Raw genomic sequence first — 15,972 nt, 5'->3', positions numbered from 1 at the left:
TAACCCCGAGAAGTATTATCACTTCAATCCGAACAGTCTGGTTAAGAAGTCATTTAAGGCTTCACACAATCTAGGAAGCTTATGAGCACAAGGATTTAAAGCATACACTCTGGGGCGCCTGGGTGGCGCAGTCGGTTAAACGTCCGACTTCAGCCAGGTCACGATCTCGCGGTCCGTGAGTTCGAGCCCCGCGTCGGGCTCTGGGCTGATGGCTCAGAGCCTGGAGCCTGTTTCCGATTCTGTGTCTCCCTCTCTCTCTGCCCCTCCCCCGTTCATGCTCTGTCTCTCTCTGTCCCAAAAATAAATAAACGTTGAAAAAAAAAATTAAAAAAAAAAAAAATAAAGCATACACTCTGTAAGGTGTTTGGCTGAAAGAAACTGTAGCCCCTCCTCATCGTGGAATCCCTCAAGCATTTTTCTCTGGGCTGGAATTGACCAATCAACTATGGTCAAGCAAAGAGGAGTGGAGTATGGAGATAGGTTTGCTGTAAGAGAATAAAATTAAATAAAGACGACTTGTAAAGAGCAATACTAGCCATCTGTAAAAGTAGCCCACTATGAAAAATCTGGAAATAGGTTAAGTGAGGACTTTTAACACCATCTAAAACTCCAATCAAGGAGGCAGGGAAGCCAGAATAAACCCAAACTCTAGCTAAGAAGGCTGAAACCTGACTGACATAAATTATACTGTCCCTTGAGTATTCCTGTAACTTAAAAGATATGTCATCATAGGTGAAAGAGGCAAATTATGATCAACAATGGTACAAACCACTAATATCTTAGTGACACTCTTTGATACTAAATTCAAACTTTCTGGGGCACCTGGATGGCTCAGTTGGTTAAGTGTCCAACTCTTGATATTGGCTCACAGTTTGTGAGATGGAGCCCCACATCAGGCTCTGTGCTGACAGTATGAAGCCTGCTTGGGATTCTCTCTCTCTCAAAATAAATAAACATTTAAAAAATAAATAAATTCCAACCTTCTGATTATCATCTGGCTCCCCAAGCAGCTTTTCCAAGGAGAGATGTGTAAATTACTGCAGTTCACATGTCAGTTTACATTTTATTATCAGTATTTTGGAAGGACATATCTGCCCACTTGAACCTGACTGCCTCTAACCTAACTGCCCTCTTAAACCTGACTGTTTTATAGGAAACAGAAGGTTCAAAGTGCTTAAAAAATTTGCCCACCGAATAGCTGATACCAGGAAACAGAAATTCAAATCTCACAGGAATTCCAAAGCTTGTGCTCTTAAACATCAGGGCAGGCAAGGAAAAAGGATAAACATCAGAGAAAATAACTACTAGAAATAAAATGTTTTCAAATAGCGAAATCCATTTAAAGCAGGTATGTATGCTTTGATGAATATGTAACCCTGTCTGCTCTGTTTCCTCAGCCCTCTAGGCCTCTTACTGTGTTTGCTAAACTGTAAATTACTTGATGGTAAGAAGTTAGACTTGGCAAAGCGCTAAGGAAACACATGTCTTTAGAACTAAAATTATAGAAATGTTTATTTTCACAAAATTCTCACTATAAATTAAAAAAATAAAAGCTCAGCTGTACACTGAACTCAAGTTGCATACTATAGAATACTTGTAACTTTGTATCTGAGATCAATGCACCAGCAGCTCCCACAGCCCGGCTCCTTAGGAGGCCATGCACATGCCTCCAGTTCCTCACCACACACTTACTTACACCACACACTTTTCAGGCCATTACAGTCTGGCTTTCTGCCTTCATTAATCCAATGAAAGTGCTCTGGCAAAAGTCAGAAATGACACCTTGAATGCCAAATCTGTGCTCTACCTACTCTGATTCTTAGAAGCATTAGCTGCTATTTTAGATTCTCATTTTGTTCAAGTTTTCTGTTCCCTTAGCTTCTTATTCTTCTCCAACACGACTGCTTTTTTCTTCATGTTTTCTTAGCAATCCCTTATCTTCCTGCCTATTAAATATGATGCTTCTTGGGGGTACCTGGCTAGCTCAGTTGGTAGAGTATGCAACTCTTGATCTTGGGGTCATGATTTAAGCCCCACATTGAGTGCAGAGCTTACTTAATTAAAAAAAAAAAAAAAAGATGCTTCTCAGTTTGTTTACTTGGCCCTATAATTCGACATCCACAACCTTGGTGATCTCATCCATTCCTTCAGCTCCACCTGGAATCAGTGTGCTGTCCATATAGAAGTTCCAACCTCTCAGGACGCCTGGCTGGCTTAGTCAGTGCAGTGTGCAACTCTTGATCTCAGGGCTATGGGTTCGAATCTCACAATGGGTGTAGAAATTACTTAAAAATAAAATTTTGGGGGCGCCTGGGTGGCTCAGTAGGTTGAGCGTCCAACTTTGGCTCAGGTCATGATCTCGCAGTCCGTGGGTTCAAGCCCCGCATCGGGCTCTGTGCTGACAGCTCAGAGCCTGGAGCCTGTTTCAGATTCTGTGTCTCCCTCTCTCTCTGCCCCTCCCCGACTTGCACTCTGTCTCTGTCTCAAAAATAAATAAACATTAAAAAAAATTAAAAAAATAAAAAATAAAAATAAAAATAAAATTTTGGGGGTGCCTGGGTGGTTCAGTTGTTTAAGCATCAGACTCTTGATTTTTGCTCAGGTCATGATCTCAAGGTTTGTGAGTTCGAGCCCCATGTTGGGCTCTGCAGTGACAGTGCGGAGCCTGCTCAGGATTCTTTCTCTCTGCCCCTCCAGCTCTCTCTCAAAAAAAAAAAAAAAAAAAAAAAAATTGGGGCGCCTGGGTGGCGCAGTCGGTTGAGCGTCCGACTTCAGCCAGGTCACGATCTCGCGCTCCGTGAGTTCGAGCCCCGCGTCGGGCTCTGGGCTGATGGCTCGGAGCCTGGAGCCTGTTTCCAATTCTGTGTCTCCCTCTCTCTCTGCCCCTCCCCCGTTCATGCTCTGTCTTTCTCTGTCCCAAAAATAAATAAAAAACGTTGAAAAAAAATTAAAAAAAAAAATCAATCAACTTAAAACCACAACTCATACATAGCATACTAGGATATTAAATTCCACAAAAGCAGGAGCTAAATTTTATTATATCTCTAGTAATTAGAATCGTGCTTGCACCTGGTAAGAATTCAAATATTTGATAATAAATGATTAATCTAAATTTTAGATATTAATGGGGTGCCTGGGTGGCTTAGGCGGTTAAGCAGCCGACTTTGGCTCAGGTCATGATCTCAGGGAGTTCAAGCTCTGCATCAGATGAGCTCCAGGCCCACTTCGAATAGTGTGGAGTCTGAGTGGAATTCTCTCTCACCCTCCCTCTCTGCCCCTTGCTTGCTCACTCACACCCTCTCAAAAATAAGTGAATTTTTAAAAATCACTTAAAAATAAAAACTAAATAAATAAAAAGTACAATTTTTTTTTAATTAAAAAAACAATACATGCTATAACCCTTGGCACTCATATTGAGGCCTGCTACTGAGATATTTTAAGTTACAGGTCTCTAAACTCTTGACTATACAAATAACAGCATCTACACAGTAGCTGACACAGTTGTCATTTTTGACTCCAGGCATATATCAAAGATGTAGCAACTTAAATAGTTCAGGGCTTTCTGAGCACTGGCACCAAACAGCTGGGAGAATATTTCAACTATCCAGACCAATTAAGAGAAGGGTCACCACAGGAGGAGATGGGGTGGGGAAAGTGAAGTAACACTTCTTAAACAAATACTATATGCCAAGTGTTAAGCTAGAGTATTTAAATGCATTCTTGCATTCGATCCTTATGAGAGCCTAAGAACCCTGTGTTTCAACTGGGCCAAGAGACTGATATTTGTTGGTATAAGCCTTATGGATTTGATTCCTTAAATTTTAAATTTTTATTTTTATTTTAGAGAGAGAGTGCACGTGTGTAAGACAGAGGAGGGCAGAGAGAGAGAGAGAGAGAGAGAGAGAGAGAGAGAAAATATCTCAACCAGTCTCCACACTTAGTACAGAGCCCAACTCAGGACTCGATCCCACAACCCTGGGATCATTACCCAAGCCAAAACCAAAAGTCAGATGCTCAACCAAACTACCCTGGTATCCGATTCTTTAAATTTTTAATGTGCATGTAACACTACGTAAAAATAAATTTGATGTTTTAAATATTTTATTTAATTTTGAAGTTTATTTACTTTAAGAGAGATAGAATAAGTGGGGGAGGGGCCAAGAGAGAGGGAGAGAGAGAATCCCAAGCAGGCTCCATGCTGTCAGTGCACAACCTGACATGGGGCTCGATCTCACAAACCACGAGATCACGACCTGAGCCGTTATCAAAAGTTGGACACTGAACCAACTGAGCCACACACATGCCCCTTTATTTTTTTAAAGTAGGCTCCACACCTAACTTGGGGCTTGAACTCACGACCCCAAGATCAAGAGTTGCATGCTCTACCAACTGAGTCAGCCAGGTACCCCAAAATAAATTTTACTTTTAAACAGTTTAAAAATTATTTTTAAAAAGAGAAAAACCCAGAGGCACCTGGGTGGCTCAGTCAGTTAAGTGTCTGACTTTGGTTTAGGTCATGATCTCACAGTTTGGGAGTTCGAGCCCCATGTCAAGCTCTGTGCTGACAGCTCAAGCCTGGAGCCTGCTTCGGATTCTGTGTCTCCCTCTCTCTCTGTCCCTTGGCCACTCATGCTCTGTCTCTCTCTCTCTCACTCTCTCTCAAAAATAAACAAACCTTAAAAAAAATTAAAATAAAAAAGAGAAAAACCCAGCCCTCTGAACCAAGCACCATAATTAATACATACCAAAGAGGAAATTGAGGGTCAGAAATAATAATTTACTCAAACTAATATGGCAAAGCTGAAATACTTGTAAGCCCAAATTCTTTTACAACAAACTACCTTCCCTAAGCACATACTATTATTTTAAGAGAAGCGTATAAACCAGGTCAATCAATTCTGGTTGCTAAAGAAATCTGAATCCTGTGGAAAAAAATCAACCACTGGTTACTGAAACTCAACATTTTAGTGAAGACACTAGGTAACAACTACCCTCAGGTGTTAACATTTTGCAGTCAACATTTCCACAAAAAGCTGTCTAGTCCTCCTTTTATATTTTATAGAGTATGAATTATTCATTCCCATGTAACAAGATCATTTAGCAACACATTCCCTATTTTCCCATATTCCTAGAATTTAAAAGCATTCACATTTGAAGTGCTATGAAGGTTATGTTAATAAGCAATCTCTGTTGTCCTGAACTTCAGCCCCTCACTTAACATCCTGACAGACACATCCAACTGGAGATTTCTTGGCCCCTTAAAGTATGTCCAAAAGTAAGCTAGCTATTCTTTTTTTTTGTTTTGTTTTTTGTTTGTTTGTTTGTTTTAAGCTAGCTATTCTTAAAAGACCTTGCCCTCCAGGAGCACCTGGGTGGCCCAGTCGGTTAAGCATCCAACTTCGGCTCAGGTCAGGATCTCACAGTTTGTGAGTTGGAGCCCCAGGTTGGCTTCTGCACTGACAGCTAGAGCCTGTAGCCTGCTTCAGATTGTGTCTCTTTCTCCCTCTCTGCCCCTCCCCCACTTGTGTGTGCACATTCGCTCTCTCTCAAAAATAAACTTAAAAAAAAAAAAAAAGAGCTTGCCCTCCTAACTTCCCATTTCATTAACACAATCACCATTCTCCTAGTTAACCACATCTGAAATTCAGTATTTAGCACTGAACTTGGAAGAAGAAGAGTTAGTCAGTAGTCAATGTCTGGAAAGTCTTCCTGCAAAATGTGTCAACACTGACACACTTATATTCGTTTGTGTTTTAATCTTCTAAGAAAGTGGTATGTTTTTAGGGCACCTGGGTGGCTCAGTCACTTAGGCATCCAACTCTTGATTTCAGCACAGGTCATGATCTCAGGATCATGAGATTGAGCCCCCACATCAGGCTCCGTGATGGGCCTGGAGCCTGCTTGGGATTCTCCCTCTCCTTCTGCTCCCCTGCTTGCATGAACAGACACACTCTCTCAAACAAACAAACCAAAGAAAGGTATGTTTGCCATTTATTCAAATTTTATATTTTTAGTTTTATAGCTTTTTCATATGAATGCTGGCTTATTCACTAGCATTTACCCATAGTTTTTGTAACCACTACAAAGGAATCTACTTTTTATTTTACTTGCTAATTGGTTATTGTTGGTATATAGAAAAACTATTCATTTTTTATACTCTCTTTATAGCCAGTCACCACTTTGAACTAATCACTAGTTCTTACAGTTTTTCAGATGTTATATTTTTTGTATAGGCAATCATATCTGCAAAAAAAATTATTCCTTCTTAATTTGTGTATAATTCCTATTTCTCCACCTTAAAGGAATCTAAGGCCTCCACCACAATGAAGAACAGTGGAAACAGCAGGCATCCTTGTTGGTTCCTGAAATATAATTTATATGAATATTTTTTTTCAGTAAACACTACACACAATGTGAGGCTCAAACTCACAACCCCGAGATCAAGACTCACATGCTCTCATGACTGAGCCAGTCAAGAGTCCCTAATTCAAATACCTTTAAACTTTCTCAACTAAATGTATGTTTCAGTAGGTTTCTGCCTTCTTCCTCAGATGACAATACTTCCCAAATGGTTATCTTGTGTCTAACCTCTTCCCTCTTATTTTTTTTTTTAATATTTATTCATTTTTGAGATAGAGTGTGAGTGGGGGAGGGGCAAAGAGAGAGGGAGACACAGAATCAGAAGCAGGCTCCAGGCTCTGAGCTGCCAGCACAGAGCCCAACACAGGGCTCAAACTCACGGACTGTGAGATCATGACCTCACCTGAAGTCAAATGCTTAATTGACTGAGCCACCCAGGTGCTCCTAACCTCTTCCCTCTTAAATTTAGCCTACATACTCATACCATGAATCCAATTTATGATAATTCTCATAAAATAAAATAAAAACTTCAATAGCTTCTACTGAAAATAGGTGAAGCTCTTTTAGCCTTGCACTCTTGGCCATAATTTTACTAATTTTATTCATCCCTATCACCCTCACATACTGTATGGTCCACCCATAATGTGCCGTATAACCAAAAGAGTCTATACGCTCTGTGAGATCAGAGGGCCTTTGAAGACATGGCAATATCTTATTCACTTTGTATTTACTACAACACCTAGTATAATGATTTGCTGACCAAATGTTTTCTAAAAACCATTCACCTCCTTAATTAGCTAATGCTAACTAGTGCATTCTCTATAATAGGTAAATAAACACTTTACAATTTTATAATAGGGGCTAATTACTCACTGTAATAAGGTCATCTCTCGCTCTGAGGACTTTGAGCCTTGCTTGATTCATCAAATTAGACATCTGACTGCAAAAGATATGGAAAAATAGTAGCAGTACAGCATAAAAATACAGAAACTGTAGAAAAAATACACAGCTTCCTACATACGCACAAATACTCCTCTTTGCGTATACTCGAGTGGCTTCTATAAACTTATTTTCAAAGATAAAGAAGCACTTTTATATCAGTTATTCCAACTTTTTTTTCAATAATCCTGTGAAGCTTCCATTTTCACAAAGGAAGGAAAATAATTAAGCAACTTGCCCAAGGTGAGAAAAGTGTAAGTTGGTCCAGTTAAGACTTGAATCCATACCTCCCTGACTCCAAAGCACATGCTCTGTCTTTTGTCCCACTGACTTTTCAAAGCTTCCTTAGCTAATATTGTGACCAGGATCTACTTACATTTTCTTCTGCTGCTCAATCTGCTTTTCTTTCTTCTCATAGTATTCCATAATCTTCAGTCTTTGGGTTTGCACAAGACGACCTTTCTCAATGTTGAACTCTTCCTCTGCCTACCAAGGAATTAATTATTGTTAATTCATTACAGCAGATCTGGAGTTTTATTTTAAGCAGCTGGTAACCAGAGGTACTTGCTTATAATTATCGTTTTCCATATCAAACATAGGAAGTTTATTATGACTTGTCTTCAAGAATTATTTCTAATTTACTTAAAAGAGATAACCATTGATTTTCATCATAAATGATGAACCAGAAAACTAAAAACCTGATCAAAAATAATCATACCCAGTGGTGCCTGGCTGGATCAGTTGGTAGAGCATGCCACTCTTGATCTAAGGGTCCTAAGTTCAAGCCCCACGTTGGGTGTAGAGCCTACTTAAACTAAAAATTAAAAAAAAAGAAAAAGAAAAAGGATAATAGTACCTACCCACAAAGTCATAAAGGATATATTGATAGAAGGTTTTGTATGTGAAAAAAATCATTGGGGCGCCTTGGTTGAGCATCCGACTTCCGCTCAGGTCATGATTTTGTGGTTCATGGGTTTGAGCCCCACATCAGGCTCTCTGCCATCTGTGTGGAGCCCACTTAACATCCTCTGTACCCCAGCCTCTCTCTGAACCTCCCCAATTCACACTCACTCTCTCTCAAAAATAATAAACATAAAAAAAAATCATTATGTATTCTAAATTTAATCCATTTGCTTACTAGGGGGCTAATGAAAAGAACACAGAATTTGGAGTTTAGAAGATCTGGGTTACTGCCTAAAGAATCTGGTCAAGTAATCTCAGTTTTAGTCCTCCCTTATAAAAATAAAAGAATTATAACAGCATTCTTGCCTCCATTGATCAGAAAAATAAGATGAATCTAACAGTCGTTTTAAAATTATAAATTAGGGGTGCCTCAGTCAGTTAAGTGGCCAACTCTTGGTTTCGGCTCAGGTTATTATCTCACAGTTCATTGAGTTTGAGACCCGCATTGGGCTCTGTGTAGACAGTGTGGACCCTGTTTAGGATTCTCTCTTCCTCCCTATTTCTCCACCCCTCCCACGTGCTCTCTCTAAATAAATAAACTTTTAAAAAACTTAAAAAGAAAAAAACAAGCACAAATTAATGAAAAAGCAAAATAACAACATAAAAATACTACACCTCTTTAAAAAAAATTTTTTTTAATGTTTATTTATTTTTGAGAGAAAGAGAGAGACAGACAGAGTGTGAGCAGGGGAGGGGCAGAGAGAGGGAGACACAGAATCTGAAGCAGGCTCCAGGCTCTCAGCTGTCAGCACAGAGCCCAACATGAGGCTCAAACCCATGAACTGTGAGATCATGACCTGAGCCGAAGTCAGACCCTCAGTCAACTGAGCCACCCAGGCGCCCCAATACTACACCCTCCTTAACCAGCTATCATAATTACCCATAGATACTAAATGTCTAGATTCCAGATTCCATGAGAAAATTAACCCATTACTTTTCTACTCCCTACCATAAAATTTCAGGACACTTATTGACAATCAGGATGTTTAGAAAGGAAAGTTTATTTTTTAATATTAAAGATAAGAGCTATTTGGAGTGCCTGGGTGGCTCAGTTGGTTAAGTGTCCAACTTTGGCTCAAATCATGATCTCATGGTTCCTGAGTTCAAGCCTCACATTGAGTCTCGAATCACGGCATCGGGCTCTGCTGTCCACACAAAGCCTGCTTCGGATCCTCTGTCCCCCTCTCTCTCTGCCTCTTCCCCGCTCATGTTCTCTCTCTCTCAAAAATAAACATTAAAAAAATATTTAAAAAAGAGAAAAGATATTCTTAGCAGTCCTATGTGATGCGTTGTTAAACAACTAGTAAAATTACTCCTTACCAAAGCAAAAACAATACGAAATTTTGATAATTTCTTAAACCTGGAAAAGGAAATCTCACCTTTGCATCTATTTCTTCTGCTTTCTCATTGGCTTCCTGTTCAATAAAAGCCATCATATGCTTAATCTGTAAGAAAAAAATGAAAAGATTATTTTATTTTTGAGTATAACAAGAAAAGAAAATGTACCTATCTTTTCTGATTCATTCAACAATCAATCATTATTGAATTATTATGTGCCAGGCATTGTATACAAGGATAAATGAGATAATTTCTGGTCTCAGATATCTTATAATCTGGAATTTGCTCTAGCAAATGGACCAGATGCAATATTCAATATCACAGAACATTATCCTATTCTCAAAGAACTTAGAGTTTATGGGGGAGGATGGACTAAATATATACCCTCCTCTACTTCATACCCCTTTTAGCCAGGACCCTCTTTTTCTCTTTTCCATTTCTAATAAAATGGATCAAAGACCTATTTAGATTTACTTTTTCAACTTTTTAAAAAAGATTTTATTTTTAAGATTTTTTTATTTTTTATTTTTAAGTAATCTCTATACCCAACATGGAACTTGAACTTATAACACTGAGATCAAGAGTCACATGCTCTAGTGACTGAGCCAGCCAGGTGCCCCATACTTTTTCAACTTTCTTACCTTCTACTCTCAACATACTTTAATTCACTTCTACCCCTTCAGTCCACTGAAATTACTCTCATAAAATGACAATAATCTCCTAGTCCTTAAATCTTGGCCTTACCTTAATTGACATTTCAGCATCTCTTGTTATGTTGACCAATCCTCCCTTCTTAAACAATCTCTTCCTTTTGACTTCCTTGTTCTCCTTCAGTGCCTCTGCCTCCTAGACTGCTCTTTTTTAGATATCCTACTCACAGCAACCTAAATCCAAAACACTCACTGATGAACTGTTAACCACTCCCTGCCCCCAACTTTGATCTCTATCTGGAGGATTAGTGCAACATTCAACTTTGACTCTTCCTTGTACCTCAGTCCTCACATCCAATCAACCACCAAGTCCAATCAATTCTCTCTTCCAATGGTTCTTTTATTTGTCCACATCTCTCTATCTTCTTAGCCACTATCCTAGTCTTTGCTATCACCATCTCTCAGCTGAATTATTACCACAGCTTCCAAATCTGTCTACTGGCCTCCAGCCCTGTTTCCTCTTTCATCAACTCTACACTGCAACCAGAAAGATCCTTTAAAAAATGTTGGTCTCATCACATATCACATTCCCCCACACCCCAACTTGCTTTATGATCAAGCTCAAAGATTTTAGAAGGTACATGATCTGGTCAATGCTTACCTTGCCAGCATTATATGAAAAATAACTTTCACCACTCGCCATTCTTCAGACTCTTGGTTCCTATCCTACTAAACTTATTTCAGTTTTTCTGTTCCTTGAGTTCACCACTCTCTCCCTCATTTCCGAGATTTCAAATATGTTGTTCCTTCCACTTGGAATACTCTTCCTCCTGCTTCATCTAGCTAACTTCTTGGGATTCAGCTTGCTTAACTGCCTTTGGAAAATCTTTTCTGAATTTCTCACCTACATGCATCTAGGGCACTCCACACTTCCTCCACCTAAATACATATTCATAATTCCTTGCTTACTTGTCCCTATCCACAACTAAACTATAAGGTGAGGTCCTTGTTAAAGGGCTTTAGAGCTCTGGCTACAGAGAATAAAGTCCACTGAAGTCTTCTGAATGGGGCTTGGGGTGACTGATCCAATTTAGACTCATAAATGAAGTACTGTCTCCAGTGAAGATGTAAAATACACCCAAGTGAATATACAAGTAACACAGCTCACCAAACTCACTAGTAGTTTCATTTCATAGGGGCTCTATATGAAAGAAATGATGAATAAAAAAAAAAAGCTGATTTTAAAAACATCAATAAGCTCTAGGTTAATTCATTGTGTTTATTAATTCTCCCATCTAAGGTAAGCTCCATGAGTACTGAGATCTTGTCTTTTATATCATCATAACTTCAGAAGGGAACAACTGCCACTACAGTGGGTAATCAATAAACATTTGTGAATGAATGAGAACCTGCTGGGTATTTTAAGCCTGTTGAGATATCCCAAGTACTTTTTATTTTTATATAAATATATTTTTTTACTTAAAAAAATTTTTTTAATGTTTTTATTTATTTTTGAAGGAGAGAGACAGAGCATAAACGGGGGAGGAGCAGAGAGAGAGGGAGACACAGAATCTGCAGCAAGCTCCAGGCTCTGAGCTGTCAGCACAGAGCCCAACGCGGGGCTCGAACTCACGAACCATGAGATCATGACCTGAGCTGAAGTCGGATGCTTAACCGACTGAGCCACCCAGGCGCCCCTATATTTTTTTAAATGTTTATTTATCTTTGAGAGGGAGAGACAGTGTGAGTGGGGGAGGGGCAGAGAGAGAGAGAGAGAGAGAGAGACAGAGACAGAGAGAGACAGAGAGACAGAACTCGAAGCAGCCTGAGCTGTCAGCGCAGAGCCTGATGCAGGGCTCGAATCATGAGATCATGCTTAGTTGGATGCTTAACCAACTGAGCCACCTATGCGCCACCCCCCCAGTACATTTTAGAGTTTAACAATCTGGAAACAATTCCCAGCTTCTCCATATACCACAAAGATATCATAAAATTAAGGTACACACAGATATACAAAAGTGAGTCAAGATTTGTTTTACAATAAGGTGAACATACTTAACACTACTGAACTATACACTTAAAAATGGCTGAGTAAGCTTGTTTTATATATTTTTTAAAAAGTGTATTAATAGGGGCACCTGGGTGGCTCAGTCGGTTAAGCGTCCGACTTCGGCTCATGTCATGATCTCGCGGTTCGTGAGTTCAAGCCCCGCATCGGGCTCTGTGCTGACAGCTCAGAGCCTGGAGCCTGTTTCATATTCTGTGTCTCCCTCTCTCTCTCTGACCCTCCCCCGTTCATGCTCTGTCTCTGTCTCAGAAATAAATAAACGTTAAAAAAATTTTTTTAAATGAAAAAAAATAATATAATATAAAGTGCATTAATAATACAAGCTCATGCCATCAAAGTCTTAAAGAAAACACAGTATGGTTTTAAAAGGTAAGATTTCCTTTTTATCAAAATTCTTAGCAGCTACCCTATGCTTGAGGAACCAAAATAAGTATGATAATCAGAGCCTATTTCATAGATAATACAATACTTATGAAGTCTCAGGCCTTGAAATATTTGTAGTACCTAATCCAGAGGTACATTGTATAGAAAAACTGTGACCTTGCTAAAAGCATTAACCCCCACAGATTTGTGTGTGTGTTCACGGTAAGGAATCTTATCTCCACACGTTCAGTTTGAAGCCTTACTGAACTCAGTTTGGAATTTTAAAGTAGTTAGTTTAAATACAGTAATCAAAACAGGTGTTTATAAATGCCACAAGGCATGGGCCTGTAGAGGTGAACTCTGATTCAAACCTGCATTATCGGCCTTTATCACTCATGGTGGACCCTCTGCTACCAGATTTGACTAGATCAGCACAGCCTAGAGCAAAACACACTCATTTTAACCCAGGTCAGAGAACCTGTTTACAGCCAACATGATCATATTCTGTCTTCAGGAGTTCCAACAAGAGAAATAGTGAAACCCTTCAGGACATTTAACTCCGCCCCTAAGGCAGAAAAATCTGGCCTTTAGAAAATACTTTTCTTCTTCCTGCTAACCCTACTAGGTTTTAAGTTTTTTGAAGTCAGATTCCTTCGAAAATTTAATAAAATAACCATACTCCCCACATAAAAACAAATATATATAATTTTTTTTTTAGATTTGTTTATTTTTGAGATATAGAGAGACAGAGTAAGAGCAGGGGAGGGGCAGAGACAGAAGGAGACACAGAATTTGAAGCAGCCTCCAGGCTCCCAGTTGTCAGCACAGAGTCCCATGCCAGGCTCGAACTCACAAACCGTGAGATCATGACCTGAGCCAAAGTCGGATGCCCAACCACCTAAGCCACCCAGGCACCCCTTCATAAATATTTTAATACAATAGGGAAGACATCAGGGAATCCTCTATTTATAAACACTTACTACATGCTTCGTGCCTGGCCTATTCACTGCTGCAAATACAGGGAACAAAATACACTGCCCTTATGGAGCTTAGAGTGTGGAGAGGCAGAGAACAGATTTCTTCACCTTTCAATTTTACAGAAAAAACAAATAGTTTCAATCTAAGGAAATATACCACTTTATCTTTATAATATATTTTTCCCGGGGAAGCCTTATTCTTCAATAAATAGGGTAGGAAAAAGATGAAGGAACAAGTGGAAGAAGAGAATCAGCACTGTAATTGTGACTACTAGAAGGTATGGAAGGCACAGTACTTTTCCACTGCACCAAGTTTCTCCTATAGTAAAAATCATAAATAGCAGTTTATATGTTAAAAACCCCATTGTTTTGTAAGAATATTAAGATTTCTTAATCTTCTCCATAGACACTATTTTTGTTACACGATTTCCCCTTTATGATTAGCATAAGACCACTGATGAAGAAACACTTCATTCTTAGTGCATACTAGATTAAAATGCAGAGTCATTTCCTAGGAAAAGGAAAAAATATTTTATTGGTCACTTAAGATTCATAAGGCAGTGAGTGAGCTTTAGTCAGAGAATTTTCCTAGTACTTCAAAAAAGAAATGGACTTAGTTCTCTAAATTACCTAAAGATTAAATTGCAGGCTTAAGCTTCTTTCTCTGAAAAACCTTTTGGCAATATGACTACTAAATTCAAGGACCCTGGTTGCAAAGTATCTATGCAGGGCAAATGGAAACCACTTTTTCCTGTTACTTACAGGCCTATCAATGCCAATATATTATCCTGGGAGACTTTCAAATTATAACTTTCTCAATGCCTACAAACTCGAAGGTATGACACCTTAAAAATACAAAAACAAAAAACCCTTAAAGTTTCCCAGGACTGTTTATACACTTGCAAAAATAATGTAGGTTCACGACTTCCATCATTTTTTTCCACTGACCTGGACTTACTTACTTTATGCCAAACACTGGCGCTGGAGTTCATAAATGTTAAGAGAGGAATTCTGCATTATGATTAATAAATATTTACAAAATATTAACGTACACACTTACTGAGAGAGCAACCATTACAATTCATTATGATAGAGGGGATTCTTCCAAGATGAAGATAAACAGTTCATAAAATGAATGACCTCAAAACAACATTGGAAGCAGCGGTCTCCCATCAGCACTTTATCCTACTGTGAACCCTTCTCCCAGGGTTAAAAATCAAACGAAAAAGAGGTTTTTAATCCTTGCATTCAATTTGCATTTCAACCCTTGTTTTCAATTCTCTGCTCTAACAACCACAGCGAGTACCCTGGGAAAATAGGGAATGCCGAGGTGGGAGGCAAAAAGCCAGCAGCACATCAAGGAGGCGGCACGCGAAACCCCAGCTGAAGACATAAGGCTGTGAGTCAAACCTCCCTCCCGCAGACAGACCACTAAGCCCCGGGGACTTGAGGTAAGGGACCCCTCCTTCGGCATCTGGGCTGCCCGAGGCCCGCGTCCTCCCTGAGCCGGGTTCCAGCCCGTCACCCCGGGACCGACGCTGCGACCACGCCAGACCCAACCGCAGGCCCTCACCTGCTTTTGCACGTCAGCATCGCTGAGAGCCATAGCGAAAGTGGTGCTAGGCCGGAGGGACACTGGCTGGAACGCGATTAGAACAGGGAGGTAAAAGGAAGGGGAAAAGAAAACCCGGCGCAGGTTTCGGCTTCCTTTGCTTTATAACTCCAGCTTCCGGTTCCTGCCAGGTGACGGCACACTCCCGCCCTTCTCAGCCAGTGGGAAAAGAGCTGGTTCGGGGAAGTCCCGCCCTGGCCCCGCCCTTCCCTGGCTGGGCGCCTGCGCGGGCAGTCCTTCTTGGTTCGGTCCCAGTTCCTTTGGTCACTGGCTCGTGACTTCCGAGCTGTTTTCTTCAAAAGCCTCTTCCTCGGTAGAAGGGAGAGAATGGGAGTTCTGGTGTCTGCAATTAGTTGAATTATGTGAGTTTTTGTAGCCTTATAGCCCTTGAATTTTTTTTAGGTTTAAATTTTTAGCACAAAATCAGAACTTATTATTTTGCTTTCTTGGCCTTAATAAAAGCAAATTTCACCAATATTTTATTAATGGATTTTATTTTTAGAACAGCTTTAGATGTACAGAAAAATTAAGCAGATGAAACAGGGTTTTCGTGTATCTTTCTCCCCCTCACACACTGGTTACTGTATTAACATCTTACATTACTATGGCACATTTGTTCCAATTAATTAAGCAATATTGATGTATTGACCCAAGTCCATCATTTATTCGGATTTCTTTAGTTTTAACCTAGTGCGCTTATTC

General features: G+C 39.7%; 1 protein-coding gene across 1 annotated transcript in view; it reads right to left on the bottom strand.

Annotated features, from left to right (window-relative positions):
* ATP6V1E1 (ATPase H+ transporting V1 subunit E1) overlaps positions 1 to 15,369 on the bottom strand; it is a 31,370-nt gene extending 16,001 nt beyond the window's left edge. Inside the window, exons 1-4 of the mRNA XM_047066238.1 lie at positions 15,232 to 15,369; positions 9,642 to 9,707; positions 7,676 to 7,785; positions 7,234 to 7,300 (exon numbers count right to left, since the gene is read on the bottom strand). Of these exons, the coding sequence (XP_046922194.1) occupies positions 7,234 to 7,300; positions 7,676 to 7,785; positions 9,642 to 9,707; positions 15,232 to 15,264 (276 nt within the window). The 5' untranslated portion in view covers positions 15,265 to 15,369. The remainder of the gene's footprint in view (positions 1 to 7,233; positions 7,301 to 7,675; positions 7,786 to 9,641; positions 9,708 to 15,231) is intronic.
* Between the last annotated feature and the right edge of the window lie 603 nt (positions 15,370 to 15,972).

The sequence above is a fragment of the Lynx rufus genome, unplaced genomic scaffold (assembly GCF_022079265.1).
Source record: "Lynx rufus isolate CCGP_SWC_20201006 ecotype Redwood Valley unplaced genomic scaffold, mLynRuf1.p SCAF_7, whole genome shotgun sequence".
Taxonomy (NCBI): Eukaryota; Metazoa; Chordata; class Mammalia; order Carnivora; family Felidae; genus Lynx; species Lynx rufus.
This window is presented reverse-complemented; position numbering and strand designations above follow the sequence as displayed.